Source organism: Pimephales promelas, chromosome 25 (assembly GCF_988280905.1).
Source record: "Pimephales promelas chromosome 25, fPimPro1.hap1.1, whole genome shotgun sequence".
NCBI lineage: Eukaryota > Metazoa > Chordata > Actinopteri > Cypriniformes > Leuciscidae > Pimephales > Pimephales promelas.
Window position 1 is genome coordinate 20,966,929 of NC_142793.1, and position 13,403 is coordinate 20,980,331.

The 13,403-nt window shown below is 39.3% G+C and overlaps 2 protein-coding genes across 3 annotated transcripts in view; one reads left to right on the forward strand and one right to left on the reverse strand.

Moving 5' to 3' along the window:
- The window catches only part of otud7a (OTU deubiquitinase 7A), a 70,607-nt gene extending 65,782 nt beyond the window's left edge, over positions 1 to 4,825 (reverse strand). The window contains exon 1 of the mRNA XM_089128006.1: positions 4,777 to 4,825. The gene's annotated coding sequence lies outside the window, so the exon portion shown is untranslated. The remainder of the gene's footprint in view (positions 1 to 4,776) is intronic.
- The window catches only part of LOC120495532 (uncharacterized), a 30,240-nt gene continuing 18,285 nt past the window's right edge, over positions 1,449 to 13,403 (forward strand). Inside the window, exons 1-6 of one of the 2 annotated variants that reach the window (XM_039695158.2) lie at positions 1,449 to 1,727; positions 4,250 to 4,453; positions 4,795 to 4,863; positions 8,976 to 9,018; positions 11,411 to 11,556; positions 13,168 to 13,362. In XM_039695158.2, the coding sequence (XP_039551092.2) occupies positions 1,520 to 1,727; positions 4,250 to 4,453; positions 4,795 to 4,863; positions 8,976 to 9,018; positions 11,411 to 11,556; positions 13,168 to 13,362 (865 nt within the window). In that variant the 5' untranslated portion in view covers positions 1,449 to 1,519. The remainder of the gene's footprint in view (positions 1,728 to 4,249; positions 4,454 to 4,794; positions 4,864 to 8,975; positions 9,019 to 11,410; positions 11,557 to 13,167; positions 13,363 to 13,403) is intronic. The other variant, XM_039695159.2, reaches the window with a different exon arrangement.

Sequence of the window (13,403 nt, forward strand, 5' to 3'; positions counted from 1 at the left end):
TACTTAAAAAATGAAGGCAACAACTGCTACTTTTTTTACAGTGATCTAATAATAAATAAATAAATATAGAAATAGGCTAATATGTAAGGACAATATGGCCATTGATTATAATGCCAACACTTAATTTAATTGAAGCATTTTGCCACAATATGTCTTTTGTCATATACAAGTTATAACTGCAGAGTATTCTATTGTAAAGGCCTAATAATAAATGTTTCTCTAAATGTTACATTTTTAAGTCTATTATCATGGTTTAGCAAGTAAAGATCAGAAAATATTTACAAATACACTAAGGCTGACTACTAAAGCAAAGAAGGCCCTGTATTTTGAACTGAGAAATCCCCAATACTGTACACTCTGACGCCCTCTACTGGTCATTTACCATTTCATTGATTTGCACAGAGGTCAGTACTAGACTAGGATTTACAGGTTATGAATCAGGGTCCTCTAAAAAAATAATTTTGCACTTCCTTGAAAGCCCTTATGAGAGATATAAGACAAAAAATGAAATATTGCAGCTGTCTATAACATTTTGATTTATTAACCCATTTATACAAAAATAGTGTCAACATTTAGGGATGTTGTATGTCAAACTATGGCAAGATATCAAAATGATCCACACAGAGAATGTATTGTTTTATACCTTAGGCTAGTTGTCGCACACAATCTGTTTACCAATGAAGCCAAGACAGCTTCACAAGAGCCGAAGTCCTCTGGGACAGAAATAAGAGAAACTCACGAGACAACAATATCATGCAGCATGCGCATTTCAGAAATCTGGAATATGAAGTCAAGGAAAAAGCCTATCACATATCATTTGTGTAAAAGGCTTGAAAAGAAGAAAATTAAGTGGATTATATTTGTGCTAAAAACCAAATAAGCTCTGAAACTTGCAGACTGAAAACCGACCAAATAGCGAGCACAACCACAGGAGTCTAGCTTTAAAAGCAAACGTTTAGTGCGCTTGTCCTTAATCCAAATGTATGTTATTGCCTTAAAAATCCTCACATATCTTAGAGTCAGAGCAAATTTGCCAAAAAGAATGTGCAAAGCTTTAAGATCTTTTTATAAGATGTGCAACAGAAACACATCTGATGTTACTTTAGGCCCTATATGTTTTTTTTTAATTTAAATTAAATTAAATGTATATAGGCTAATATAGCCTACAACAAAATCAATTAGGCTATTATTAATATGAATACAATCTTGTTTAAATATATTATTATTATTAAGAACTATAAAGGGGCGAACTGCGCATTAGCCTACTGTTAAATATTCTCAGATAAATTATGCTGAATAATTCAGTGTTTTCCGTTTGTGCATAACATTACCTTGTCCTTTAGATATCAAATGCGAAAAGGACAAGAGGAATGGGTGGACCCCAAAGGCCCGTTGACCAATCCCCTTGAAAGCAACTTGTTGAGCAAGTTTTGTTATTTAGACGCTCGTTGTCATTTGGCAGTGCAGGACTGACCCACTTCACTGAATGAGTGTGTGTGAGTGTGTGTATGGCGAATAGATGCGCTGCAGAACATCGCGAACGATGAACGCCGGTCGGACACTGTTTACTTTATCATTATGTTGTCTCGGTTTTATTCAAGCCAAATCCCCGATGCGGTCCTGTCCCAGCGGACAGTTCTTACTAAAAAATCAGTGCGTTCTCTGTCACCCCACCTGCACGGAGTGTGAGGGTCATGAGCTATACGGGTGCACCGCTTGTGGTTTAGGTAAGTGATAGTTCACTGATATATTCTTTAGTTCTTTAGTAACACTGACATACAGTATATTGAATAAAACAGGTGCCTTTTCTTATGGACCGTGCATCTCCCGGCTGTCAGCGCGCATGCGCAACTTCATTATTTTTTTTTTTCTTTCACAGCGATGTCTCTTTACTTTGTGGTAACATTAGCTTACTATGTAATTCAAAGCAAGTTATACCAAGGAAAAAAACTTATGTGAAGCTGTTTCAAAGTACGTCTTGTCGCTAGTGCTAATTAAAATTGAACTCAAAATCATTTTGGGGTTGTTTTGGCCATTGTGGTACGAATCTGTGGCAGCATTGTGCAGGTTCACAAAAGGGTTTTCCAAGAGACAATTGGGAAGGCAAACCTCCCAGTCCTCCCTGCACAGCTGCTGCGGAAAAACAATGACGCCGCTCTCCCTATTTATCAAAGTGACAAAGAGTGCTTTACCTCAAAAGAGAGTTTGTTTAGTGGCCTCAAACATGAAAGTGTCGTGCCCACTTTTAATTACAGGAAGAGTTGAAATTGAGGTAATTTTAAACACAAATTAATCGACTATGCTTTTGAACAGTTGGCCTTAACAACCTTAACAGTATTCGTAACTGCCAAACTTGGGAGTGGGAAAACTAGACCTTCTCTTTCAGTATGGGAAAGCTGAATGTTTCTGGTAATGTTTAGACGACATAATACAGTAGCTCTTGGCGTTTTCTTTACCCTCAGTCTCAGCAATTTCAGATTCACTGTGCCTTAAAGCTAGCCTTTTGGTATAGAAGTAGGCCTAAAGTAATCTTTTCTGTTGTGTCCCAAATTATTTACTGTACACTATGCACTATCTCTATCATTCAATGGTTATTTTGTTATAGCATCAAAGTCTGATGGCTTCCTATAAAGTCAGCAATAAACAGAAGTGATAGTCATTTCTTCCCCATTGTGACGTATATCCGAGTGAAAATGCATCTTAAACAAGAAAAGAATGTTGGGCCGGACATGATTTTGTCCATCGGGAATTGATTGGATCGTTGTCGTTTGCAATTTTCAGTGTGAACACACTACTCACATTGTTTATATTACAAAATGGAATAGAAAAGTGCAGAATTATGTGTGAATTGGAACACACATATCTACGTTTTTGTAATAAGACTTATTTTTGAGTGAAGGAACAGTTTGAAATTTAAGTCATTGTTAAATAATTTTGCCATTCAAATAGATTTCAAATCAAATACAGTACCTTGTTATGCATATAATTCAGATATGGAACGACATAAGTGTGAGTAAATAATGGCAGAATTTAAAAGTTTGGTTGAAATATTCCTTTAAGAATAAATACGCAAACTCTTGTCTTTAGCAAACCAAGCCACTCTTTTGAATTCTGTTTGTAGGCGTTCTTGGTTGCCATCCCTCCTTTTCAAGCATCTCAAAGAAGAGTGCTTTAACTCTTAATCTCGCTCCCTGCAGCCCAGGCCGGTTTGAGGGGGGAGGCCTTGCATCCATCAGTGTGTGACAACAACATTGGCAAAAGTGCCAATTCACTCTCCATAGCCCTCGTTTATGTTTCCTGGTTTTGGCAAAACCTGTCAGCCAGATAGTTACTTCTGTTTCTATTTAAAGAAGAGTTCATGATGGACACAAGCAGATGTTGATATTTGAGTTTCACATAGTAGCAATTTGTTTGCAGAAAGAATAGCATATAGTGTGGCTTCTAATCTTTTAGTGCATTTATTTCACAAAACCTGCCAAGAACATGTAATACTTCACTTCAAAATCATTTTCAAATCAGTGCATAAAAAAGTGCAATCTGTTTTAGGACAGCAAAGATTTGCATTAAATGTTTACACCCAGTTCTCATTGCCAGAATTTGAAAGAATAGCCTTTTGTAAGATTTTTTTTTAATATAAAATCATGATTATTTCAAAATATATTTTCAAAGGTTTGGGTTTGGTAAGACCTTATAATATTTTTGAGAGATGTCCTTTTTACTCACCAAGGCTGCATTTATTTGAAAATAGCTGCTTTATATTTTTGTGGAAAACATATAATGATTTGTTTTACCACAACATTATTTTTTACTGTTGGATCAACAGAATTGCAAAAACTAGTAAAAACAAGTAAATCTCACAGTAATGACAATTGGGAGTTCAAATGCATCTAATTGGCATGGTAATAATGTCAAAATACAAAAAAAAGTCTGATTCTTAAAAATATCACACTCATGCTTTCACGACAGTCACCCAAGATTGCTAGTGTTGGAATGACCTCTGAGTAATGTGATATTAAACATGCAGTAATTCATTAAGAGGAAGCAAGTCAACCATTTGACTGGTAGGACATACATGTCTTACAAAAGCTCCTGGCATTGTAATACTCTTGGTTTGATATATACTAGCTGAGCTTCTTATAACCCCAAAATCAAATCTTATTCCATCTTCTGATTACTTTAATTGGATCACTATTTTAAAAAGTTAATGAGTCACTGTGTCATGTTAAATGGATTTTGTGGGTCATTGCAGATGAGGAGGGGAATGAACGCTTCCTGTATCAGGGTCACTGCAGACTACACTGCCCACGAGAGTTTTATCCGGACCGAGACCAGTACACCTGCCTTCCATGTATGCCTAATTGTGAGATCTGTGCTGATGCCAGCGTGTGTGCCAAGTGCAGAGAAGGATACAAGCTTCAAAGTGGCATCTGCATGACAGTCCTGTGTGGAGTTGGTGAGTTTATCCTTTAATAAAACTAAAGTTGAATCCTATTACAGCATTGCAACATGCAGCAGTTCCAGATATCACTTAACAAATTTGCTATCTTGATTTTAATTGTTTTGCATATTTAAACATAACAATTCAGAGATTGTGTCATACAAAACAATTGTCTTAATGCCCTGTGATGCTCACCTGTAGTGTCATGCCTTAAACATAAGTTTAAACGAATAAAACAAATGAAAACAAACTGGAGTTGGAATCAAATTCGATGACAAGAACTAGCTATTACATAACTTCGAAATATTGATGTAACATACAAAATGTCTGATACTCACATACATCTGCTTGAACAGGTCAGGTTCAGGACCCGGATACACGAGAATGTATAGACTGCAGTATCGGCTGTAAAACATGTTCCACGGGTAAGTAACACATACTTTAAATTACTATGTGCATAGTATTTTATGTTTCATTAATAGTGCTGTATTACGTCATTTCTGTTCAATTAAATGATTAATTATTCATTAATAAGCGTTTTGTGCTTAGCAGAATAACATGTAACAATAACATCCAATAATTGTTTCCTACTATTTTTGGGGTGCTGGCTCTGAGAAAAAGTCGGAGAGTCTTCTAGAGTCTGTTTTGCTTTGTTGTACAGTATTATCCATTAATTACCAGAAAAACTGCCACAAAGACATGATTCCTGTCTTACTCTGAGCAAGTTTACAACTCTCTGTTCAATTCTCAGCTGATTTTCACATATTCTAATCCTGATTTTAAGGTTAGAATTATGGCCTGTGACAGAAGAAAATGCAAACATGACCTAGACTGCGTTTCACAAAAGCATTGTGAAATAAGTTTATCATAGAGACCATTGGTGGCAATAGTTCTATGATCTACTCTAGCTTACGATGCTTTTCGGAAACGCAACCCCATATGTTTTTGTCTGCAACGGATTGCAATGAGTGCACAATAATGAAGGAGATAAACAAAAGTAGTCATTAATCATTTATGCAATGATTATGGAGTCCAATAGAGGAGAGAGTTTGGGAGCTCTGGAGGAGTTGGTGGAGCTAGAGAGGGATGTGACCAAGGATGGGCTGACAGAGGAAAATCTTATGGAGGAGGCGATGGAGAGCTGACGACCCTGGGAGGAGCTGGGGTAGAGTTAGAGGTCTGACCACCAGGAGGAGATAGAGAGAACAGGCAACACCGTAGGTCATGGAAGCCAAGGTGGATCCATGGTGACAAGTGGCTGAGGTCGAGCCAGGGTGCTGGAAGATTGAGGCAGAGTAGGACTGAGGACCAAGGTGGAGCTGAAGGAAAGGAGAAGCCAGAAGGATCCAAAGGGGTGGAGGGACGAGGCACAGCTGAAAGTCCAGAAGAGAAGAGAAGCCGACTGGTCAATGGACCGAGGTGGAGTGATGTACTCGGCAGCCCGAGGCAGAGCCAGGGGTTTCATTTGCTAAGGTGGAGCAGGAGATAAAATGATAGAGGATGAGCCGAGGGACTAAAGGGAGCCAGCGGAGGTGGGGCTGAGGAAGTGGTTAGCATAGGCAAAGGAGGCAGGAGAGGGAGGCTGGGTGGGACAGATTCCAAAAGTTGCATTGACCAACGATGCAGGAGACTTGGAGCTGTGCAGAGTCAGCAGAGATGCCAGAGACTTGGAAGTTGTGCAGGTCCAGCAGAGACACAGAAACTTGGAGTTGTGCAGGTCCACCAGAGAAGCCAGAGACTTGGAGTTGTGCAGGACCAGCAGAGATGCGGGAGACTTGGAGCTGGGCGGGACCAGCAGAGAAGCAGGAGACTTGGAGCTGGACGGGACCAGCAAATATGCGGGAGACTTGGAGCTGGGCGGGACCAGCAGAGAAGCAGGAGACTTGGAGCTGGACGGGACCAGCAGATATGCGGGAGACTTGGAGTTGTGCAGGACCAACAGAGAAGCAGGAGACTTGGAGTTGTGCAGGACCAGCGGAGAAGCAGGAGACTTGGAGCTGGACGGGACCAGCAGATATGCGGGAGACTCGGAGTTGTGCAGGACCAACAGAGAAGCAGGAGACTTGGAGTTGTGCAGGACCAGCGGAGAAGCAGGAGACTTGGAGCTGGACGGGACCAGCAGATATGCGGGAGACTTGGAGCTGGACGGGACCAGCAGAGAAGCAGGAGACTTGGAGCTGGACGGGACCAGCAGATATGCGGGAGACTTGGAGTTGTGCAGGACCAACAGAGAAGCAGGAGACTTGGAGTTGTGCAGGACCAGCGGAGAAGCAGGAGACTTGGAGCTGGACGGGACCAGCAGAGAAGCAGGAGACTTGGAGTTGTGAAGGACCAACAGAGAAGCAGGAGACTTGGAGTTGTGCAGGACCAACAGAGAAGCAGGACAGAGACTTGGAGTTGTGAAGGACCAACAGAGAAGCAGGAGACTTGGAGTTGTGCAGGACCAACAGAGAAGCAGGACAGAGACTTGGAGTTGTGCAGGACCAACAGAGAAGCAGGAAAAGAGAGTTGGAGTTGTGCAGGACCAACAGAGAAGCAGGACAGAGACTTAGAGTTGTGCAGGACCAACAGAGAAACAGGACAGAGACTTGGAGTTGTGCAGGACCAACAGAGAAACAGGACAGAGACTTGGAGTTGTGCAGGACCAACAGAGAAGCAGGACAGAGACTTGGAGTTGTGCAGGACCAACAGAGAAGCAGGACAGAGACTTGGAGTTGTGCAGGACCAACAGAGAAGCAGGACAGAGACTTGGAGTTGTGAAGGACCAACAGAGAAGCAGGAGACTTGGAGTTGTGCAGGACCAACAGAGAAGCAGGACAGAGACTTGGAGTTGTGAAGGACCAACAGAGAAGCAGGAGACTTGGAGTTGTGCAGGACCAACAGAGAAGCAGGACAGAGACTTGGAGTTGTGCAGGACCAACAGAGAAGCAGGAAAAGAGAGTTGGAGTTGTGCAGGACCAACAGAGAAGAAGGACAGAGACTTAGAGTTGTGCAGGACCAACAGAGAAACAGGACAGAGACTTGGAGTTGTGCAGGACCAACAGAGAAGCAGGAAAAGAGAGTTGGAGTTGTGCAGGACCAACAGAGAAGAAGGACAGAGACTTGGAGTTGTGCAGGACCAACAGAGAAGCAGGACAGAGACTTGGAGTTGTGAAGGACCAACAGAGAAGCAGGAGACTTGGAGTTGTGCAGGACCAACAGAGAAGCAGGAGAGAGACTTGGAGTTGTGCAGGACCAACAGAGAAACAGGACAGAGACTTGGAGTTGTGCAGGACCAACAGAGAAGCAGGACAGAGACTTGGAGTTGTGCAGGACCAACAGAGAAACAGGAGACTTGGAGTTGTGCAGGACCAACAGAGAAACAGGACAGAGACTTGGAGTTGTGCAGGACCAACAGAGAAACAGGAGACTTGGAGTTGTGCAGGACCAACAGAGAAGCAGGACAGATACTTGGAGTTGTGCAGGACCAGCAGAGAAGCAGGAGACTTGGAGTTGTGCAGGACCAGCGGAGACACAGAAGACTTGGAGCTGGACGGGACGAGTGAACAGGAAACTTTGTGGATTTACATTTTCCAATCCATTAAATAAAGTTACAGAGACCCTGCACAACTCAAAGGAGTATAGGTGGGGCTCCAGTCCATTCCCTCGACCTCCAAAAGGATGCTAACAGGAACAGATGATTTTGCCAGCTTACGCACCTGGTCAGTAATTGGCTCTTGTGCTGACATCGAGACAGGCTCAAGCTCTGTGTCTGCACCTTATAATGCATTTTAAGGTCTGAAACCACAATTCTAATTGATTAAAATAGGTATCTATTCATTATTACACCTTTAGAAAGTATAAATCATTAAAACAGATGGCAAACAACCTGTTGGACTCTGGCATCCTGTCCTTGTTGGGCTTGGTTGGTTCTGGGCTCTGGGTCCGGAGTGGGGCTGGTGATGTCTTTTTCTGCAGCACTGACAGTGAATGAAGATCCACAACTCCACAAAAGTTCATTCATTCACCCACAACGTGAATGAATGAACACTACATAGGCGCCGAATGCGTGTCTTGGACCATTTGCTGAGGCTGGTGTAGAAAAATATGCAGAACTAGCAGTCCGGAGAGTAGGTGAGGCATGCAAGATCTAAAAAGTCCATTGTGTGGTCCTCGAGGGAGCGTTTTCTGTCAACAACAAGTGACATCAGTAATAATTAATTTAATATTTAATCATTTAATCATTAATCTAAAAAAGGTAAGATCAACAGAAAACAGAATAGCACAACCATGTAAAACAGAACTAACGGGAGCTAACTAGACTAGGAAATTAATTAACAAAACTAGAGATAGGTGTAAAACGTAATTAAAAGACATGACAAACAACCAGTTTCAGATAACAAGAATTTTACATCGTATGTTTTGCATCATTTATATTTTACATAATGCATTTGCTTACAATTATTTATGATAATGCATTATAACGTACATTATGAATAGCTTTATAATACACAAAGGCTTTAAGTAAAGTGTTTTGTCTGTTTTGTGTCCTCAACAGATGAGCCAGAGGTTTGCAACAGCTGCACAGACGGCTACTTCCTGTAAGTTACTATTGTGTTTTTAGAAATATTTGTCAGTTTATTTCTGCTGCTATGAAATTTAAGCTATGTTGAAGTCATCTGGAGCATATTGTGGAGATACTTTGAAGAGAACAGTGGTTTGATTGTGTGTTTCTCCCTGTGTTATGGCCTCCAACTATTGTGTGCATCAGATTTCACTTTCAGTTAAGTCTCACGCGGTTACCTGAGATCCAGGCTGCTCGACATAGAGGCACCTCTTATGAGTTTTTCCCTTAACTCACTCAATCTTTCTTTCTCTCGGTCTCCTCACTAATTTGAGCCCATCTTTTCCGCACTCGGTTGAAGGACTTTTTTTTTTTGCTCAGAGAGTTGGAGTGTCTTGTACGAGAGTCCTGACTAATGAATGTCCACTCAGAGAGAAAAAGAGCAATGTTAATCCCGCTGAACATTCCTCATGCTTTCTTTGTGCTTGCGTTGTTGCCATGGCGGCTGTTGTCCACCGTCCCACTCAAACATCTTGCTTAAGTGTTGAGTTCCAGTGTGAGGCACCTCTGTGTCTCAGACGGAGCACTTGATCAGCCATGCTTATGAACTGCTTAACTAGAGTAAGAAATGTGTTTAAAGTCCCCCTGTGGTTAAAGTCAAGGTTTTAATGTTGTTTGTACTGTATGTCTATGTGGAGTTTTTAATATGCTTTAAGACAAACCATGAGAAAATTCAGATTCAGAAAAGTCAGGTATTGTTGTGAGTGAGTGGAGGCAGGGCTAATTAGCATATTCATAGAACCACATAAACTAAATGAAGCTGTCGAGTTACATTCAAGTTATTTTAAGGCATGAAGAATTGTTTTCACTCATCAAAGATGAGTTTTAAGGGATAAAATGTGGGACTTTAACATAGTTTGAACATGGTTTGTGTTTCGTTTAATTTATCTTTACGTTAAGATTTATTTTGACTTTAATTAGTTAGATAGTTTTAATACATGCAGTACCAGTCAGACATTTGAAGATAGCTATTATTTATTATTACTATTTTCCACATTTTAGAATAATTATAGTCGTCAAAACTATGAAATGACTAAAAAAAAATGCTAAAATGTTTAAATTTTATCTTCCTATAATCAAATTACAAGTCAATTACAACTCTGGACATTCATAGATTTAAAAAAAAATAAAAAAATAAAAATATATATATATATTGTATATATATAAAGGTTAGTTTTGTATAGAAATTCATATAGTACATAATACAGTAACCAGTCAAAGGTTTGGATGTTAATTAGTTTAATTGCTTTTATTTTCAGGATTGTTGTGCTTTATTAGATGTATATAAGAAAAGTGATATTGGAATTATTGGGAAAATGATTTGGGGAATATTATACTATATACTGTTCAAAAGTTTTGGGTTGGTAAGATTTTTGAATGTTAATGAGTCTCTTCTTCTCACCAAGGCTGCATTTACCTAAACAGTAATATTGTGAAATATTATTACGATAACTAAATAAATAAATGCTATTTCAATACATTTTGATATATAATTTATTCCTTATAGATGCATAGCTGAATTTTCAGCATCATTACTCCAGTCTTTTCTAGCATAAGCACTGGTGTACACACAATAATCAGAAGATTGATTGGTCGATTCTTCCCAAATGTTCTATACAACAGGTTTAAGAATCATGATAGAATTATTATGACAAAAGACTTTGAATTAAAAAGCCCCCCGGATGATCTTTCATTCTGAAGCTTTCATTTATCAAAACTCTATTGCCAAAAGGTTGATTTGAAGGATTGATGGCTTAATAATTCCAGCAATGCTGCCGAGGGCAGGTGCGTTGTGGTTTTGGGATGGTGTTCATTTCTCTGGTGTGGTTAGTGTTCTCTGGTTACTCTTTACCCAGACTCCGCAGCCCTAAAGTCTCAAGTTCTTTATATCCCTCACCCTGAAGGTGGAGCTTGTGAATCACAGTGCGCCTTTGATTCAAAAGTTAGTCTACAAAGACATTTGCTGCTCTGAAGCTGTTCCTAAATCTTTGTAAACGGCTTTGTAAAGTGATATAAGGGTACTGATTTTGTTCGGTACTGAGGCGATATATATATATACATAAATAAACAAGCCAAATTTCAATGTAGGTTAGGCACAAATTATGCAAATTGCACTGCTAATGGAAAGAGGGAACGTAAACACAATGTTATTACAACAAAAGATGCATTCTCCACAAACGCACTCAGAACTGACCTGCAAGATTGTGCGAAGCTGTGTGAATTGCTGTGTTTTTGGCATTACCTGACAGAAAAAAAGCTCATTCTTATTCTACTAAACAGCCCTCAAATATTATGTTGAAGGCCTGCTTACTTTTTAAACAATGCAGTCAAAATGACACGCCTTTATTGTTTGTTCTCTATCCTTACAGATACAGACACCAGTGTCGTCAGCACTGTCCCCAGAGGACGTATGAGGACCGGGATAGAGGACTGTGTATCAGCTGCATAGATCCGTGTGTGGACTGCTGGAACGATGCCCTGTGTCTCACTTGCCAAAGCGGATACTTCCTGAACAGTGCGTACTCTACTTCCTCTGAACGTCCGCTCTCATTTTCCTGTCTGATAGCCATAGCTGTTTCAGTCACATTACTTAAGTCTGGCCTATAAAGCGTTCATTATAGTATAATGTTTATAGATTAAATCTTTCATTTAAATTTAAACTACATTAAATGAATAGTTCACCCAATATACATCATTTACTCACCCTCTTATTGTTCCAAACCTGTATGAGTTTCTTTGTTCTGTCGAACACTAAAGAAGATATTTTGAAGAATGTTGGAAACCAGAGAGTTGAAGTGCAAGTCAATGGTTAAGTCAACTGTCTGGTTACCAAAATCCTTCTTTTGTGTTCAACAGAAATGAAATACATGTATAAAAATGGAAGTATATTTAATAATAGTTGCAGTTAAGATTGCAGATTGACAGATTGTATTAAAAACAATTAAAACAACATAAAATTAACACTTTTCTTTGAACGTCAAGGGGGTAAAAACAATTACATTTACAATATTGTCCATTAATTTTCGGAAAGATTTGAAAATTGCGTATATTATTTGCATACACGAATTGTTTATCCATGAAACTATTCACGTTCTAAATGGCCTTTTCAATGTAACTTCCAGCAGCCCACCAAAACGAAACCTATGTACAATCCATTTACATTTAATAAAAGGTTTCATAAACTCTCATGAAAGTTCTTATGACTGAAACCCTGTTAGATTTGATTTAATAATCATGTAAATATGGTCCAACAAGAAAAAAAGGTTGAGAATGGCTGATAGAGTCTTGCATGTGCTCTTTATTGCAGCACTCACTCAGTCTTGCTCACTTATTTGAATAGGAAATAGAAATGGGATGCAAATATGGTTAATGCAAAATGTGAGTGATTCATTCATGCAAATTTAATATTCACGATTAGACACTCAGTCCAAAATTCACAAACATTGCTTCTTAATTATTACTACAATTATATTCTATAATAACACAACAGACTTATGTATTACGTGCAAACCTCTACCTTTCAAAAGTTTGGGGTCAGTAAGATCAGTAAGTCTCACCAAGGCTGCATTTATCTGTTCAAAAATACAGTAATGTTGTGAAACGTGTCACATGATCCTTCAGAAATCATTCTAATATGCTGATTTGCTGCCCAAAAGACATTTCTTATTATTATCAATGTTGAAAACAGCTGTATTTTTGTTCATGGAAGCTGTTGGATTCTTTGATGATGACCGGACAGCTCAATGATACAGCATTTATTTGAAATAGAAATCTTAATCTTTACATTAAACACTACATTATTTATTGTCACTTTGATCATTTGAACCTGAAAATTCTATATAACTTATTTTTTTTCCAATTACTAATGAATTGATAATTTCAAGGCAACGGGTTTCCTCACTTTTTTATAGTTAAGTCAACTGATCACTTTTTACACTGTACTGAACCGACTTTTGATTATGTATGTCACACTTTGTGAAGAAATTAAATGGAGTGTGTATTGTTCATACCTGTATAACTGTATATATATGAAAATCACAACACAAAGCAAAGAGTAAAATTGAAAATAAGAGGATAAACAGTCTGTCGACGTACCATTTACATCTGTTTGCATTCAACCCTTCAGACGGCACCTGTGTGAAGGACTGCCCAGCAGACACATTTAAAGACACCAGAGGGTGGCGCTGTCAGCCCTGTCACAGCTCCTGTCTGACCTGTCACGGCCCTGGAGTGAGAGACTGTGACAGATGCAGTGGCTGGAGCCGCCCAGTTTACGGGAAGTGCCCGGTGATCAGCTGCCCCGAAGGCCAATACGTTGATGGTGAGAACTTCTGACATTTAATATAAGAACAATAAAAAGAA